The sequence below is a fragment of the Scaptodrosophila lebanonensis genome, unplaced genomic scaffold (genome assembly GCF_003285725.1).
Source record: "Scaptodrosophila lebanonensis strain 11010-0011.00,11010-0021.00 unplaced genomic scaffold, SlebRS2 tig00000053-arrow-pilon, whole genome shotgun sequence".
In the NCBI taxonomy this organism is placed as follows: domain Eukaryota; kingdom Metazoa; phylum Arthropoda; class Insecta; order Diptera; family Drosophilidae; genus Scaptodrosophila; species Scaptodrosophila lebanonensis.
In genome coordinates this window covers 8,226,565-8,246,697 of record NW_022060548.1, presented here as the reverse complement: position 1 = coordinate 8,246,697, position 20,133 = coordinate 8,226,565, and the positions used below count along the sequence as shown (strand labels likewise).

Sequence of the window (20,133 nt, the reverse complement as noted above, 5' to 3'; positions counted from 1 at the left end):
AATACGTAAATCTTTGGTATCCAAAAACGTTGTATCTTAAAGGTACACGTTTATTTGCAATATGCATCATTATGTGTTAGGTTCATTTTTAATACATTTATGATAAATTTTGTATTCATAAGATACTTTCGTATTTATGATATAATTTTGCATGCATGAGATACTTTTGTATATATTAGATAATACATTAGACTCTTTTTTATTATTTTTATCTAATTATATAGTTTTGAATCCTAAAAATAATGTTATATTCACAAGATACTTTTACATTTGCGAGATACTTTTGCATTCAGGCGATACTTTTGTGTATATTAGATACTGTTGTAGCTTTGCTTTTGTAAATAGAATTTATAACATTTGATTTGGGAGATATTGTTGTAATATATGTATCTTACCTTAAATCTGAGAGTATCTGAGAGTTTATTTGTATCTTGTATATAAAAATCTAAGGAATTTATAATTCCTAATACTATTTCTATATGGAAGATAGTTTCTTTCCATTGCCCTTTTCTAGCCATAAATGCTCTAATTATTTCTCTCTCCTGTTTGTTTCCCTTAAGCTATTTTGCATATCATTTATTATTTATGTTAAATTTAAAATTTTCCTATGCCTATCAGCTAAAGGCAAATAGTGATAACCCCAATTGAATATCAATGAAAACATTTTTTTGTTATGCTTTAATTGTTTTATTTTCACACACACACACACACATACGTGGGCAGCAGCTGAACATGTTGTTGTTTTGTTTGATTTGGCGAAGATAAATAATAAATAAATATTTGTTGCAATATTTTCATTTCGTGAATTTCTTACTTATCGCAGTTTTATTTGCGCTTTTCGAATTATGATTGCACAGCTGGAATAATTGAACAAATTCTGTGGCCTTTGTCTGCACATTTCAGCAACTTGGAAAAAAAACATTGAACAATAGCAAAGCTCGGCATAGATATTTATCAACTGTGTTTGATTTGCCAGGCAGAAAACAATTTAAAATTATTATTTATCGCATTAAACTTTGTCGAAGGCTCGCATTCAATTTACACAGTTGCTCACATTTAATTAATTTCTAGAGAAATGCTGTTTTTCCTCCGCCAACCCATTTCATGTGATCGCCCCTGTGTGCGTCCTGTTTGTGCGTGTGCCAAATAAAAATATTAAATAAAAATTAAAATTATTTACCCAATGCATACCAGTCTGCTGACAAGTTGAGCAAAGTTTTGAAGAACTGTCAAGTCGGCGATGAAAACATTATTTTATTGAAGAGTTGCAGACAACATTGAGTACTGAAGTGCTGGGGAGCTAAGATATTGGCAGGAAATTCAAGAAAAAATAAAGCTAAATAGTTTTGCAATAAGTACAATATGTTTGAAATTTTATTATTTTTGAATGCTAATTGAAGAATTGAGCACTTTCTATAGTTTTGTAGAAGGGAAAAGGTGAGTGTAAGACTGCCCTTTTTTTCTCAACTGAATATTTATAACAAATTCAACATTTTTAGATTTAGATTTTCAGGCGGGAGTTGAGATATCGAAAGGGAATTCGAGAAAAAGATAGTCCTTTTCTTAGAACAGCGATCACTCTTCGTAGCGAAACACTTATAGTATTGAGTTCTGCACAGTGCTCGTCAATAGGTTCTTCCGACTCTAAAAGTTTTATATTCTTCAAACTGTCTATTAAAAAATGTATAATAATTTTAAAATGTATATTCAAGAAAACAGGCCTTTCGTAAAAAAAGCCCTTTTCCGTAGGAAAGAGATTTATTTCCGTTGCTAATTAGTTGTAGTTTTAAGTTAAGCACTGATCTTCTCAATAGGTTCTTTAGACTCTGAAAGTTTTATTTTCTTCAAACTGTCTAAGAGTGTTATTATTTTTGTCATACTATTAAAGAATGATTTTTAATTTAATATTGAAGAAGAGAGCCATTTACGTAGCTATATATTTGTAGTTGAATAGGTTTCATTGTATTCTGAACGTTTTATTTTCCTCAGACTGGTAGAAAGTTTCAAAGAGTGAGAATCCTTTTCAAAAAAGATGATAGGTTGCTTAAAATATTTATATTATTTTGATTAAAATAAGCTGCCTTTAAGGGGAAAACTATCATTAAAGACGAAATTCCAATTAATATAATCATAGAGGCATATAGTTAAACGATTTTTAATTAAGAGGAATATAACATATCTATAAAAAGAGAAAACATCCTTTTGGCTCTTAATTTGAGTGAATTTGCCTTACACCAGAAATATATAATTGAGTAGAGACTAAATGATGTCTTAATTTATTTCTGGAAATGCGTATTTCAAACACAGCTATAGATTTAAGAAATATGTCCAAAACGTTAAAGTATTTAATTGAAACTTTCTTATTTTATAGAACTAGCAAAGACTGTTTCCTTTTTCTTTAAATTTGGAGCCAAGAACTTTCTGGCTACGGCTTTTTGAAACTAGCTGAGACTGTTTCTTGTTAAATGCTTCTAGCTCTTATTTTAACCTGCTATTTTAATTACATTGCTTGAATGTGGCTTTATCGCCTTTCCATTTACTTTAGTTCAAATGAAGTGGCTGTACTTTTTTTTACGTTCGTCATGACCTCACGTGTGGCTCGGCTCTATTTTGATATAACTCATAACTTGTTACTTGTCTGCAGACATTGCGCCAACACTAGTCTTTTTTTAGCCTAATTATTTATCTACGACTATGTATCTTCCCCCAACCGAACACTATTAAGCCAGTTGTCGACTGTTCATTTATATTTCCGTAATCAATGCCCACCATTGAGTAACTTTAGTCACGCCGCCCACATTAACCTTATTGTTAACACAATGATGATGCACTGAAACGAAAATTGTTTGCAATCCCATTGGTTGTGCCAAATAAATAAGCCATTGATTTCATAGTCAAGGGAAAAATTATGGCAAAAGTTCAATTGGCCATTCAAATGAATTAAGTGCAATATAAAATAAACTCAATGGCAACTCGTAAATGGCTGCGAGACAATTAAAATTGTTCACCATTTGATGATATTAGTGTTTGTTGCTCTTTTTCTTTTTTCTTTACCTTTTTTTTTTGGTAACTCGGTAGTGTATACTCGAGTATGTACGGGCACTACGAACATGTGTTGCACTTCAAACTGAGTTTTATCTTATCAAAAAAATATAGGAAGGGGGGAGGATGGGGAAAAAAAAAAATTAAAATCGACGATTGGAAATGCCAGCAACTGTTTAGTGTACTGTTTCTTTTTCGATATTTCGGCCCTGAGGTGGTCGGCACGCTGCGTAACAACAACAACAGCAACAGCCATAATGATGACGACGGCAACGAGGTGTTAAGCCTTTTACGTTTGTAATGCTGACAAGTGGCGGCCAAATCGAACAAATAACTCGAACGGGGTACGGTAGCCTGACACCATTCGAAATGTTGCAGCCACACAAAGGCCTAACGATTCTCATTGTTGTTGTTATTGTTGTTGCAGTTGTCTTTGAAGTGCAGAGATGGACATCATTGGGTGGCAAGCAAGTGACTCACTACTCGTACTTATTGATGTTGTGTAGCAACAAAAATCAGATAATGCCAGCCATTAATTGTTGACTTCTTAATGCAATTGTGAAATTGATAATGCGAATTATAATATAGACAAGCCCATGCATATGACTCAGTTTGTTTTGTCTTTTCGCTCAGTTTGTTCAACTTGTATTTGTTTTTCACTGAAAATTGGGTAAACATGGAATTTTTGGATCAGCTCTGCGCCGTAAGAATTTAATAGAGAATTGCAAACAGTTTCCTCGATTATTTGTTTCAAGTCAAAATTGCTCTCTTTTTGATATACATTTTCGAAAAAATGAAGGAAAAACAAATATGCTATTATTTTTTATTTGTATAGTTCTTCGAAGTTTTTTTCCCCTTCATTCAATCAAATTAGTTTGAAAAGAAAAACAAACAAAACATTTTGATGATGTTATCCGGCAATTGATTTGAAACTATTTCTTCTAATTTTTTCACATTTCAATAGTTCTTTTCTCCTTATTTCTTATTGCAAAAGGCTTGAAATTCTTTTGAAAATATTGAAACTTTATTGAACTTTATTGAAACATTATTTTAAATATTGCCTCAAAATTTGATAAAATTCGGTTAAGCGGTTTCGGGGTCTATAGGGAACATAGGTATATACAAACATACATACAAATTTTTACTATAGATAGCTTGGAGTTTCAAAACTCAAATTCGATGTCACTCTATTCTACATAATTCATTTCGAGGTGCATTTTTCAGATAGCTTTCGTTTTTCCGATATCTCTCATTCAATTAAAAAAAATCTATCAATTTGTCTTTTGCTTTTATCTTTGGCATTTAAAATGTGTGGTTATTGCTTAATTACTAATAATACTTTGCTTTTGATTGTTTCTCAAGAAATATTTATATAATTAGCTGCTCTACCTGGAACTCCGCTTAAGTTTTAAGGTTGTTGGAAATACTGTTCTCCACCTAAGACCTCTTCGATTACTATTCCTAGTATTGCCACTTATTGCTACGAAAAAGCACTTAGCCCTTAGCATTTTAAAGATAGTAGATGGCATTATTAGTGCGATATTTGGAAATGGGTTTATTTTTCACCATGTGGCGACTTTTGAGCTCACGAAGTCTTAATCAGTAGTCCACTTCAAAGAGCATTTTGCCAAAGTCTGCTTCTTGATTCTTTAATTTTGTGCCTCTAGAGACCGGGCCTATCAATTATATATCAATGTTTATTAACACCTATTTAGCGTTCGCTGATTGTTGTTATAGCTTATCAGTTTCATTAATAAGTTGACATCGCCCATTAAGATTATCTATCTTCTAGTATTTGCGATTATGTGTGTGAGTATACATACACAGAAGAAGAAGTGTGCGCGGCTTTAAATCAAAAATGTTCGTATTCACATTTTTTCTGTTCGTATAATTTATGATGTCGGTTTAATTTTAAAGACGGCTGTAAATTATGTTTGTTATGGTTTCTTTTTGTTTATATTCATTTATTTATTTATTTACTTTTTGTTTGTGTTAACAAACTGGGTTTGGAGGTCAAACTAGTTTTGGTCAACAAATTGTCAGCTGGAAAAAAATGCATTTTTAAAATATATATCCATATGTACTCGTATGTATATAGTATGTGGATGGTGATTGTATTAAAAATGTGTATGCAAATATTGCAGAGTATTGACATGCTTTAGCTGATTTTCAGTACAATATATAAGCACTTCTATAGCTATGTATATCGGAACATATAGGTGTATATATATGCCAGGCAGCGTGCAGAGGCTTGCAACGTATTTACATAACAATGGGTGCAGTTAAATATCTGAATAGATCTAGTTAGCATTGTTGTTTATATACATATATGCATGGTTTATGTTAGTTATTGTTGTGAGTTGTTGTTGTTGTGTTAATGCACTTACCTGCGCACGGGTATCGCCAAATTGTCAACGCTGCGTGACAAACTGGAAACATCTTGACTAGCCCTACGTGACCTGGCACGTTATAAAAATAATAACAGCACACAAGGAGCACAAAAGAGATGAAAAATAAATACAGAAAATAAAAATAAATAAGGGGGAAAATAACAAAAGTCAAGAAAACAAAATAAAAACCAATTCAAGTATTTAGTCCAACAAACGCCAATTAACGGAATGCACACGTAGGACTGGCCTTTAGAGAGAGGAGCGGAGCAGCCAACTAAAGACTTACATTGCTGCTAGCTGAGGAAGTTATTTAGATGTGTATAGCTATATAATATACTATATATGTATACTATATACTTATCTATATACACACATTGCATATCTGTATGTATATATTTAAATTTTTAGAGTCTAGCGCCAACTTTTTCAAGCTAGACCTACAAAAAGTCACGTTCGAAATTTAGTTTTATTTCGGAAAACTGATATCGGCACATACGAATATATATAGTTGCTTATACATGTATCTTAGATATCTTTTAACAGTTTAATTCCCGAATGCTTGTGGGTATACAATTTTTCTTCATTTTGGAACGATTTCGACGGACAATCGATTTGGTAATTGCAATCTTTTGAATTGAGAGAGCATATCGATCGAGATCAAGGGATTTAGACGGATGTGTCCTTCCAAGATTGCTCCTTACACAGAGTTGCTTATCATTTGTTTGACCGAGAGATTTTTTTAACAAATCGATTTTTTATTTTTAATATGTGAGCTGGCAACTCTGATAGATCCACCTTGACAGATCAAAACAATCGTTGGATTACATTATCCACCAACTTATGAGCTTTGAATTCTGGATTTAATAAGACTGTTAAGTTGGTAGACACTTCCAATAAGGATACTCAGCCAATTGTGAATACTATAATTCATTTGTATATTAGGAAATACTCTTTCGATCAATTCCTTCATCGAACTCACGAAATTGCAAAAATTAAAAGTTTTTTAAATTCTTCTTAATGAGTTCCTCTTGAGTTTATATGTAAATATTTTAATGCAGTGAACAGTCCAACTTCTTTAAATAAAAAGCAATGCCTGCCATTTCTTGAATACTTTTAAAAAAAGAAAAAATCTATATATTTTAAAAACCGCATTCAATCCGATATTAATTTCACTTCATTAACTTCAATCCAAAATGTATTGTTAAACTTAAAACGTTTGCTTTTCAATACAATTTAAACTGAATTTGAGAACTTTATTTCAATTTCCTGATAAAAACAAATTATTCAATCTATGACTACTTTAGTAAAATGCATTACAGTGTTTATGAAAACGAATTCAATAAATTCCATCACGGCCCCTCTTAGCCTCCCATAAAGTGCGCTTTCACTTTCGAACCTCAAGGCCAACGATTTCAACTGGCCAAGGCAAAAGTAAATAATAAACCGAGCAGTGCTAGGCTATATGCCGATATGAATTATATGCCCATGTGGAAATTGTTATTAGAGCATTGCTAATTTGAAAAAAAATATTAAACACCCACGTGGCTTCTGCTGGTCACGCATTTCAGACGCCAAATGGTCTTCGACATCCAATCGTCCAACCATCCAACCACTCGAGGTTCAATAAACGAAACTTTTATCTAAATTGCAGCAATTTTGCACAAAATTAATATTGTTTTTCGTACAAGGTGGTAAGGCGATTAAAGATTTATATGCCTTTGAATAGTGCATAAAATTTGTCGAGTCGGCGAGTGTGTGGGAACGTTTATAGCATCATATACCTTACACATAAATCATACAATTAATATTACTTGTTTGTCTAATCAAAGTAAGTGCAAGTGGCTTTCTAAATATAGCAAAGGAGGGTTTTTCTGATCCATAATAAATACATTTTTATACCTCATGGAGGCAGATTAAAGAGTCTATAAATAAGTAGTTGCATGCAGAGGAAATTTTGCAAAATATATATTACTTCCCTTGTAGCCGTATATGCGTCTAATCTGAAATATTGCAAGTAGCTTTCTATATATAGAAATGGGGGTCAATAATAAAACTATTGGTTAACCATATAGATAAGATTAAACTTGTAGTCTTGTAATAAACACTTTGTTTGCTTAAAAGTTATTACGCTGTCGGAAGTAAGTGTGGCAGGCCCATCAAGTCTATAAGTTTTGGAATCTGTATGAATGTTTGTTTGATTTCTGTTCGACTGTATGAACCACGTTATTCTTTAAAACAGAACAGCTAGAGGCAGTAAACTTGCAGACTCTGCTTATAGATGTTTTTATTTTAGGAGGTATTTCTCGAAAAGAGTGTTTCTAAAATACTACTGAGATCAAAGATATTGCAGCTGATCTTTGAACTTTATAATCATCAAATAACAAATTAATTATTGGCTCGAATCAAGAAAAACAAAGAAATGTTAAAAGAAGAACAACAACTTCAAAATCCAATGGAGAAAAAGAAATTTGTTTTTTATTAACACATTTTTACGAATAATTAACACGCAACCAGAGCGCACGCGTCTCGTTCAAATATTGGACATATCGATTGAATTCAACAAGAAATTAACGCATACTCTTGTAACCGCCCAACCGAGAGAATTGTTTAATAGATATTAATTGAATTCGGCGCGAAGCTCTCACATGTAAATTGTTTTCTTTTTATTTAGATTCGTTCATGAGCCGATTGTTTAACATTGACCCAAAACACACAGACGAGCTTCGACGCCATGACGACAAACAAACAAACAGACAGACGAATGGACGGATGGACGGACGGACAAACAAAGCAATCGCAATCGGTCAGCTGTTTGTTGCGTACGTGAGTCAAAGCATGCCTGGGCAACAATTGTTCGCTCCCTCTACCCTCCTCTATTACTCGCTCTCTCTCCCTCTCTCTGCAGTTGCCGGATGCGTTGCTCAACTTTAACCTGAAGCCGCTCTTCTGAGACCGTAAGACCGCGTGCCACAGAACCGGTTCATTTGTTCTTGGCTCTGGTCTGGATTTTTTGAGCTGTGAGTCAGATGTTAAGCCTTGACTTTAGCTTTGTGAGTTCGTCGATTGTTCTTTTTATGGGCACAAAAATATGTATATGCATGTACGTGTGGCTAACAAAAACAGTGACGTGTTTTATGGACCAGCAGTGTCACGATCATTTCCACTTTTTGTTTCACTTTAGCACACTTAGAGAAGACATCTGTTCTCGGTACTACTATCAGGTTGTGAATTGGCAGTCAGACGTTAATTTGGTTGCAATGACACGAAGCGGGACATTTATTGTCGTCTCATTTGTTAAGCTAATTTGTGGTTTTCGATGTGAGAGAAAATACAAAAACCCAAATGATACCTCTAAGGTGTCAATAAGTATTCGCAAATCGCATTGAGATAGAGATTTTGACAGTAGCTCAATAGCTGTAATAAATACATATGAGCATGGTACGGATTGACAGAGTTGGTCATAAAAATGTATATTATTTGAAAGCCACAAAATATTCATACATAGTATATTTGCCATATAATCGAATTTGAGCAAGTTGAGTTGTTGGTGCATATTTGTGTTCGAAATGGATAAAAGAAATTCCTTTATGTTTCAACAATAATACTGAATAGTAATTTTAAGCAGTTCTGAAGCACTGTGGTGAAGTCTTAACTATTAACTAACAACTATTTACAAATCAAATGCTTTATACTCGCAAGTAGTTCAAGAGTTTAATGACTTTTCAGGAAAACCAAAATAAACTTATTTTGGTACTGAAATATTAGAACACAGCAAGGTTTTTGATTTTTTTTTAATTTATTGAAAAAACCAAATTTAATGTGTTTGTACTCGTAAGTTCCTAACGTGTCTGATGTTAGTTTGTTGCGGCTAGTGTTTTAAAATATTGTACCCTATCGATTTTTGACAATTTTCTAATCGAAAATATTTTCTCAAATAATACTAATTACTTTTTTTGTAAAATTTTGAAGAAATTTCCTGCGAAACACGGAGGAGAATTATGCACATTACTTCGCATTTTGCTCAATTTGTAAAATTTTTGGATTAAAAAAATTGTATTTACAATAAATAATTTGTATAGCAGTCAAGTCCAGTTTGAACAATTTTGGGATTACAAAAATTTTATTTAAAATAAATAAATATAAATAAATTGTATAGCAGTCAAGTCCAAATGTAAAAGCAAAAGTTGTTCCTCTAATATAAAACTGTTTGGAATTTAATTTGATTTTTTTTTAATTTGTAGAAAAGGTTGCTTCTTAATTTCTTACCAGTAATAGTATTGTGTTGTTATTAGAGCGCTTTGCATTTTGCAATGTTGAGAGTAGTTGTTTAAATGTCTGCTAATGTTCTTCACTTTAATTTGTTTCACATGGCAAAGATTTTGGTTACATATTTATGTTCTTAACAGTTTTCTGAAGAATGAAATTGCAAGCCAAAATTAAATAATGCTAATCAATCATACGCCGCGTTAGCCCATCTATAGCGCGACTAACAAGATTGTTGTTGTTAAAGAAGATGAGTTCAGTTATCTATTTATCTGCCTAAAAATTGGCATTCTTTCCCTTTAATACCTCGCTCTGTCAGCTGACTAGATAGATCTATAGTTGGATTGGCCATATACCCGCATATTGACATAATTGGCTTGTCAAGCCGTTTAATGACACTTTCGAGAGCTGAGTTATTGGGGTTATCAGTGGGTGAGGCAGCTGTGGGCGTGGCCTTGACTGGCGCTGTCAATGCTGCTGGGCAGGCAGCATCGTCACGTGCTGCCGCTGATAACCAGCCAGAAGGGCACAAATACATACAAACAAACACACATACAAGTATATGCATATATCTCTAGGTGCTGCCGCAACGCCAGCCAACAGTAGCTTGATTGACAGACCCTGGCGGCACTTTTTTCTTTGATTTTTTGGCGTTGCGGGTTTTAGATTTCGCCAACCAACCCCATGCCACCCCTCGCACTAACACTTGCCTGTGATTTTTTTTTTTTTATACACAGTTAAAACTCAGTTGGTAGAATTTTTTATGCCCAGCAACTGGGCGACGTTTGTTTGCTTAGCTTAGCTTTGCTTTACTTTTTTCCTTTCACATTTTTCGTTATAATTAGAAGTTTTAATGCCGCATTGTTATCTTGTTTGCAGTGCGTGGTTTTGTTGTTGTTGTTGCTATTACTGTTATTGTTATTGTTTTTGTTTTTGCTGATTATGGCAGCAAGTTGAAAAGGTTAATTGAATTAGGTGCCTGACTTGCTTAGAGCGTGGGGTTTAAAGTTTTAATGCAAAATTTTTGGGCAACTTTATAATTAAATTTTGCCACTAACTTGTTATGTAAATAAATAGCTTTGGCTATAAATAGCAGCTGATAGTAATGCGTACATTTTAGTGCAACTATTACGCAACTGACGAGCCAAAGAAAGTAAAGGCACTTTAGATGTGGAGGAGAATTTGATATTTTGTAACAAACTTTCGCTTCCATTGTTTAGCATATTCGATTTTATTCCTTTCAAATAAGTGAATGTTTTGGTTAGAATTTGTAAGCCAAAAGTATCGTTTAAAAACAACAAAAGTGACTTCAACGTTGTAATCAGTCAGTTATTATTTTTGTTTACAAAAATTAAAATAATCTCTCTGGTTTCTATTGGTAGCAGCTATATAGTACATGCATTCTCTACTCCTAGCTGCCAGATTGTCTGGCAATTTGTAGTCCAATATTTCATAATTTTGATAGCTAGCCTTGTTGTTGACTCTATTATAAATCGAGCAATGTCAACTAGTTTTATTTTCACGAGACTCTCACGTCATAAATAAACTTGCACTTGAAAGTAATGCGGCCCGAATTTGGGTTAAGGCTACTATAGCTTAGAGCTATACTTTATTTTCTCCTCCTTTTGTTTTCCTTCTGATAAACAAAGCAAATAAATAAATAAATACGCAGCTCTTATCTTCAACAGCCATAAGACACATTTAAGTGGGCTTAAACTTTCTTAAGCCAACTTAAAATTTCAAAAACAGACTGTCATACGTATGTACTTTATGTATTTGTATAGTTAAGTCGGGAAAATGCGCACGTTATGCAAACAACGAAACATTCATGGGAAAAATTATTGTCACGCACAACATTTTCTGTCTCATGACAGGCAGAAGCCGCTGGCCTTAATTAAAATAATTAATCGTATTCATATTATTTATCGTAATGCTGTTTGTGGCGCCGCATTGCCGGACACATCTGACGCCAATTGCTCACCGTTGGTAATTTGTTTTAAATAATTTTTTGTTGTTTTAACGAAAGCCGCTAAAAAAAATCGGTGAAAAAATTTGTGAAATTTTCAGCGTTTACAATTTATTTGTAAACAAAATGCGATCAAATTTGTTTACACAAATATGTATGTATGGGGTGCGAGTTGGAAAACAATCGAACAACTTGATGAACATATCAACAAGAAGCAACAGCAACAACAACAATAAACGAAAAAACCCGTCAAACAGCTCGATTTGGACCGCTCACACAACAAATGAAAAACAGCAACTTATTATTTAGAGGCAGAGAAATATTTGCATAGAAATTAGTTAGCCATTACAGGGGTAACTCACTAAACCGAAATATTAAGCAACGCAAATGGCGAACATTATTTTCTGGCCTTGGCTGTAAAGCTCTCAATAGTCAATAGAGATATGGAAACATTGAGAACATTTTAAATACTTTATAGGCCTTTATATCGGACGAACAGGTTGCGCTACGTTAAAGAATCGATAATTGCAATTCACGATATTGACCTAAATTACCGTTATTTGGCTCAGACGTCATCTAAGATGCTTTATCAATGTGTTTAACAGAGGCCATAAATGCTTTATTTCCAAACTGTTTGGCTTTTAGGCTCTTTCATAAAATTTCGACATTTAGACACTGCGGTAAATAGATTGTCTTATCAATGCAAATGGAAATTGATTACCTTTTATCTTAGTAGAATTATTTTTAAAGTCACTAAAGCTAAAGAATATATTTTGAATCTTTGAACAATTGTATAGTTTAATATAGATATTTAAAAATTTAAGATTAGCTGGCAGTTCTTCCTAAAAACATTCTCAAAAATATAAGTGCTAATAAATTCCTTAATTTAATAATTTTATGCTCTGTGTTATCTTAGTAGAATTATTTATAAAGTCACTAAAGTTAAAGAAGGTTCTATCCTTCGGTTGCAACTCATCCAATTGATAATTTGATGCCAATTTGGCGAGAAGAAACGCTAAATCTCAATAAGCTTCTCAGTCATGTACGTGTCATAACGAAATATTATTTAAATAGAATAAAAAATAATGATAACAACATACATAATTCCAGCTGCGAGTGTCTAAGTAATCGAACCAGTTGTCAATAATAAAAGTCGTTTGGCTCATCAGTCAAATAATGGTGGCTAACTGGGTGCCTAGAAGTTGATTCATTTTCTCTAGAAATAGGGAATCTAAAAAGTTGAATTCTAACTAAAATTCCAACATTTTTTCTACTATTCAGAAACAGAAACTATATATTTATGTTTCTTTATTTATGTGGCTGATTCTATGGTCCAATTAAGTGGTTGACCATAAGCGATATTTACTTTTGAAAATTTGAATTTAGTTACCATACTCAAAGTTTTGGGCACTACCCAAAAATGCTTACTGTTTTTAGCACTGATCTCATAATTTGCTGTGATCTGTGGGGAGGTGTTGTCAACTTGGCACTTGGCTTGATTAGCACCCTATTGATTGTTGTATATGTGTGTGCGAACAATTTTTGGCCATCTGGTATTCAGTTAGCAACTTGAACAACTCATCATCTCATTATCTTGCTGCCCAGCTGCCCAGCTGCTTCTAGATATATGAATAGTAGACAAGCCCCTAAATAGCTGGTTAGCGCAGTTACTGAATGGGGCCGAACTAGTAACTGGCTAACTAACTGACCTTCATTATGCGATTGGTTGATTTAAAATGAAATTAATAAGCGGCAAGAAGAAAAGGGAAGACAGTAAATAAAGGAAAACAAACCAGTTCCAAAATATTTACACAAAAACTGCACGAAGTGCCAACAGCAGAATTATCTTTCATTTAAATTGAAACTTGTTTAACGTAAATTAAGATAAGAAATGCTTATCAGAGACGATCGTCGAAGCAACAGCAGTAGCTGTACGCGGCAGTGGAAAAATATGTGAATAACAAAAACAATAAATTGCAAGTCCTGTACTTGTTTTTTCGTTTTTTTGGAGAAAGAGAAAATTTGTTGGCTTGTTAAGAACATAAATGTGTAAGGGCACTACTTATTTAATAAATTGATTGCACTTTAGTCTGAATGTTTCGATTGCTCTTGATTTGTGTTAAATGCTTGAGTAATTTAATTTACTGCATTTAGTATAAATAAATTATTAATTAAGCATTCACACACACACACTCTTTACCGCATCGAGTGTCACACTTCACTTTGAATTTGCATAAAATTGCAATTTCTCGTGCACGTTTATCAACGAAAAGTTTCAAAAACCCGTATGGGATCGGTCCGTTCGACGTATGCCGAGAGCTGACACGACATAGACTGACTATAAAACGTTAGAGACTTGTAAGTGGGGGCGGCCTCTGTCGTCGGATATGGCTTGTTATCAGACCGCAGCATGACGAGCCGAGAGCCTTAGCATTGGATATGGTCCACCTACGAGCTCAGCTGCCACTCCACTCCCTCAGTAACAAGAGAAGGCCTTGTATATTATTTTTAATACAATTATCAAAAAGACAAGCAATAAACGCACGCTCTGACCGACTGGAGAATGGACTTTGGGCTCTCCAAAGAGTGACGGAGTCCACACACGCACGTACACCATTTCCAGTACCAGAGTACCACACAGAGTTCCGCACAATAGGGGTCACCATATTATTAGCTGTTTTGAGCAGTTTTCCAATTGCAACCACTTTCTGCATTTGTGGGCGTGTTTGATTAAGGTTATCGCGAGCAGTCTACGCAAATACCAGATATTCTTTTATCTTTCAGGGGATTTGCATTTGCGTCGCTTGTTCAGAGAGATAATGAAGATCTGCAGATCTGCAGATCTCACTTAATTCGTCGCTCAAATATTTACTGTCTAACTGAATTATTTATTATTATTTAGCTTTCTTTTGTTTTTTGTGCCTGTGTTTCGTACTTCTACGTCAGTTGTCTAAATTTAGCAAACTAGTTTAAAAGAATGGAGAATACTTTTTGAATTAGTAATGGAATTTGTTTTATATAATCAGAGATAATAAGGAAGAATTCAGTTGAAGGCAAATAGAGGAAGCGCATTTTAATTATAAATTAAATATAATCATATTTTTAATCCCATTGTAAGCTCCTCGCTTTCTTAAAGTAAATTCAGTTAAAATGGCAGAGTAGAGCGATGAGTAATTAAGATGCGACAAAAGCGCTACGCAAGTGCTTAGTGAAAAGTTGATGAATCTTTAAGATTTCTGCTAAAGAAAGGGGTTGATAAACAAGAGGGGAACAGCAGCTGGGATCTAAATAATATTGGTATCCCAACAGAAGAAGAAGCAGATCTTCAGATGAAGCTGCAGATAAAGCTGCAATTGAAACTCGAGGTTTTCATAGAAACAAAGAAAATCTTTAAAATACCCGAGAATGTTTATTTATTGAGAAAGTTGTTCGAACAATTATAGGAAAATTCCATTGTGGACAATTATCAGCAGAAATCTAGTTAGTTGATATATTTTTCTGTTCAGAAGAATGTAGAAGAATGCTTTCAAAAACAATGCAATATTGTTAGTTTCAAAGTTTACTTTGTAATGAAGTATCAAGAGGTGAAATATCTGTATTTTTTATGCTTTCAATAACATTTGCAGCTACAAATCAACTTAATTTTCGAAAAAAGTTTTATAAACTAGGATGACAGTTAAGTTCACCAAGGATTCTTGATTGTCTTATCGGTTCATGTTTTGTCTTCTTGGACGGAAAAAAAATACCAATTTTCAACAATAACAGATGATTTAAAAAACAAGCATGTGCTTAATACAAAGATAATTACAAATCCATACAATCATCTACTAATCTATGACTGAAGAAAGCGCAATGGAATTAATCTTTTAAGATAGCTAAGAAAACGAAAAAAAAGTGCGACTAGATGTTAAAATAAATCACCAAAGGTATGGCCAGATACGTGAGTAATGTTTTTGCAGTATTGTAAGCAGAACTGATATTCTTGTAGCCAGACTATAAAAGATCTCTGGCAGCTAAGCTAAACGGCATATGTACCAGTTTTAAGAAAGGCCTGCGAGAAATTAAGGTGTAACATGCCATCAGAGATATAAATAAAATAAATAAATAAAATACTTATTGATACTGCACTCCACCCAATTAATTTAGTTTTTAAAGGAAGTAGCTGCAGTAGTATGACTTTTAACTCCAAATAGAGGTCGCAGTGTCAACAATAATTTATTTATGTATTTACAACTTATTCACATATCGTCTCTTATGCTTAACTTAACTTTGATTTTTTTTTGATTAATGTTTTGTTGATATGCGATTTAAATGTTTCGCAATTTCCGATCAGTTTTAATTTATTGCCTTTGTTCGATACTAATTATGCAGCTGGTATTTTTTTTTTTTTTGTTCCAGCAGCTTTCCAAATAATTAATTGCACTGCACACACTGAAATAATGATTTATGAGCATCGAACCGCAATTAGCCAAACGCAACATCCATCTACAAAAAATTACAACTCGAGACAAAAAAAAACTATTCTATTGATGAATATTCGATGTGGAAATTAGAATGCATTTATTATTTGTATTTAACAAGCCTCGAACAAATTCGCAGTTACAGCTAAATAAATGAAATGCAAATTTTAATGCGAAATCACAGTGTTTACCAATGCATAAACAAATACATCTATTTGTATATATAATCGATTTGCCAATTTTAACAAAGTCTGAGCAAATGGGGACACAACAAACCAATTAGGTTTGGGGGAATTATGAAACCGAATTTGTCGCCCACTTAGGTACAAAACAGTGCGACGAGTAATAGGAAAAATACACAATGTGGTTTTATTACTGAGCCTCGGCTTGTACGATTATAAACAATAATAAGAATAAGCAATAACATTTACAAGTGCCTGTCACAAATTTTCAACCGTCGCCATTAACAATAAACAAAAACAATAGCAATAGCAATACATAGTGAAGGGGCGTTTTTTTTTTTAAGAATTGGTAGCGTGTGGCTCTTTCCATATTATATGACCATTGACTTATTGAGGGCTTGAGTGTTTATTTGTTGTAGTTGTTGTGCTAATTTGATAAGTTGGAGTGCGCAAAAAATTTATGGCAACAAAAGCAACGCGACCAAAAAAAAACAATGAAAATTCTACAAGTATATGTATTTGCAGATCCGAACTCAAAATGAATCGTCATCGTTATGCCACCATTGAGACATTTTCAAGTGTAGACTGACATTTGGTACACGATATGCATATCAATACATCAATATATTTGGTGTGAACATATGGTACATGGTATATGTATCTGTATGATAAGCAGCATTGGGTTTAGCCACAGGGAAGTGACTCATTCGAACAAATCAATTAGCACCGCGTCAGTTGAAGTGGCATGAGTTCGTCTAGACAATTACTGGGCTAATCATAGACGTTTACACACATACACATATATTTATATATGTTTCTCAATATGTACTAAATATATATAGAGTGCTAAAAATAGTGTGGGAATTTGGTGGTTACTTGAGCACTAAAAGAATTGTTTGCGACTGGAAACCGCAACTCATACACGCTCTCAGTTCAATCAATCAAAATATTAAATTAGTTTCATACTTTTTTCACTTTTTACTTTCAAATTCGACAGATTATGGTTGATTTCGCTCAATTTAGATATAGCCGTGTAATTTGTAGAATAATTGATTAAAATGAATTACATATCTTTGAATAAAATACATTCAAAAATGTATAGAATAGATAATAATAAAATCGATAAATGCCCACAAATTACAAAATATATATTCTTTTGCGGACTTAGCAAGAATTTGCCAATTTTTATTTCGCATGAAATGTTAAAATATAATTTAATTAATTTTCATTCGTTTGAATTTTTTCGGATTTTGGAATATTTTGAAATGTTTCTTGCCACAAAATATTATCGGGGGAAAAAACCAATTTTTTGTATAGTTTTGTTTCTTGTTACTGCACATGTGGGATTTCCCTCTAAAAACAGTTATCTGTCATTTCATGGTAGTTCGATTCATTTGCAAGATAATTTGTGTGAAACATGTATTTCAAATTGGGGAAAAATACAACTAGGGTGGCTGAAATTGGACACAATGTTTTAGCTAATTATTCTCAGTTTTGGTTTCAACGATTCCGTTTGGGAAATTTCGTTAAAACATGAAAATAATAAAATATGTATGTCAGCAGCCAAAGCATAGTTCAACATTGATCAGAAAAAGATTTTATACAACAAATAGCTGGATTTAAAAAGATGCTAGATATGTATGACTAACATCGCTACAACTTAACGAATTTCCATCTGCGAATTGTTGGCCAAACGAATTGAAGTCCACCCATTTCTTTGGTGGCGTTGTGCTTTAACAAGTCTTATCAAATCAATATAAACGTAAAAGTATTGCAGCATTATAGAAATAATAGCAAAGCTGGACGCTTATGTGCGGAAACGGAAACAGGTCCGTTGAAGAGAAATTCTGAGAACGCCCAATCAGCTCATCAACTCTTGTTCAACTAATTTTCTTAATTAATTTAAGCCGATTCCACTGAACTCTTGAGTTCACAGCTAATATATTTGCAGAGAAAACTTTACCTATACTACTTATATAAGTACATATATATATCTATAAGGAGGTGGAGAGACACAGTCTAAGCGAGTCGACTCAATGCAATTTTCAAAGAGTTTGCTCAAGTGTTTTGCATTGCCTTCATGCCTCGTGCCATTTAGTTAGGTATTTGGCAAATAGACTTTGGCTTAAACAAAGCACAAATGTACATACATATACAAGTACATATATATATATATATATGAAAGACTATATGTGTAGGAATATAGATACGAGTATACTATATGTGTGCATGTCTGCCTTTATCATATTTACATATGCTAAATATTTACACAAAATGTTTTGGTGTTTAACTAACTACTGTGCGAGTACATGGAAATGGGCATGAGCGGGCGACCTAGGTGTGTGTGTGTGTGTGTGTGCCTGGGTGTGTGTGTATGTGTTCATGTGTGGTGTGCTGAGTGTTGTGTGTGGTAAGCATCTACAGATCCGACACTTGAGGTTTAGCCAACAATGGCAAAAATGGCGTGACGGCGTGACATAGAACAAAGCAGCATAGACGAGAGCGGAGAGACACCTTCAAAGACGCCTCCAAACTGGCGCATAAATTTCTAAATTTCTTATTGCCGAGGCTGTTTGTCAGAGTTTAATTAAAATTGACAGAGACAGCAAGAAATGTTTCGCATAATCTTGAGTGTCAGACATCAACGTATAGAGGAAGGTGCGACAGGAAGGAGCCCATGTAGTCAAACATTATCTTTGCGACTTTCCCAATTAGCTTTAGAGTTTGAAAATAGGGAGAATAAGTATATTATTTGACTAGCTATTTAATTTATGGGAATCGCTGATATGCTTTTGAACAGTACAAAGATAGACTTAACAGAGCACGCTGACACTGACATGTCTACATCGAAGAATATGATTTAGGCATGTCAGTGAACAGATGAGCAAACGTCTGCATGTATGAACGCAATTATCCGGCAAAATTTAAGAAATAAGCTCGCCTAATTTTGTAAGCAAGTTCATTTAAGCATTTTGGGTTTATTAATGGCTTTTCATAAAATATACTTTACATTTTACATGTATATTTGCAAATTTATGGGCAACTATTCTAGTTTTTATTGAATTTTAAATAATTACAATAACAGATTCAAAATACATACTTATAGTATAAGTATTTGAAATTCATTGAATAGTTAAACAAAGGGAACGACAATCAGTGAACAGGTTCAGTAGTTTATTTCATTGACCCGTTCAATTGAACTTATGCCGAAAGTAAAGAACTCAACTCAACTTATCTTGAGCAGCATTCCATTAAAGTGGCAGTTATCGTGTTTCTTTCGATCATAAGTCAGACAAACATATGTACATTATATGAGTACATAAGTATATTGGAAGCACTTTACTATCGCGTGCCATAAAAACGTGCAGCCATCATAGGCACATATGTATATACATACATATATGTATATACTCGTATGTATATACATATATTCTTACTGTGCGGCAATTATTGTTATGATCGTTGTTTACATTTCATTTAACAATTTTTCCATACACTGCTGTTGTTCTATTAATTCTCTTTACAAGTTCAATTGGCATTGAATTGTACGCGCCCTACTGTTCTGTTTTTTTTTTCTTTATCGTTTTTAACTTTTAACTTGCGTAACCGAAAGATACAGTTACAGCAAACATGCAGCACATGTCTGAGTTTTATCAATAAAACTGCAATCTATATTTGCTTTGCTGCAATTAGAAAAAGAGCAGCAGCAGCGTCTGAGTTTTCCGACTACCCTCCCAGAAAGAGTCCCATTTCCCATTTCGATTGCTCTCTCTTTTATGGGGCTTATCTAAAAGCAATTTGGTGTGCCATGCTTTGGCTTGTGTCTCTCA

The 20,133-nt window shown here is 33.5% G+C and overlaps 1 protein-coding gene across 18 annotated transcripts in view; it reads right to left on the bottom strand.

The window, feature by feature from the left end:
- The window catches only part of LOC115623726 (TLD domain-containing protein 2), a 127,050-nt gene that overhangs the window by 49,743 nt on the left and 57,174 nt on the right, over positions 1-20,133 (bottom strand). For 8 of the 18 annotated variants that reach the window (XM_030518209.1, XM_030518213.1, XM_030518215.1 and 5 more), the window contains one exon: positions 5,430-5,501. The exons of 6 other annotated variants lie outside the window; for them this stretch is intronic. In XM_030518209.1, the coding sequence (XP_030374069.1) occupies positions 5,430-5,501 (72 nt within the window). Of the gene's footprint in view, positions 1-5,429; positions 5,502-9,698; positions 9,752-20,133 lie in introns of those variants that run through there. 4 more of the 18 variants (XM_030518225.1, XM_030518227.1, XM_030518226.1 and 1 more) reach the window with 1 other exon arrangement.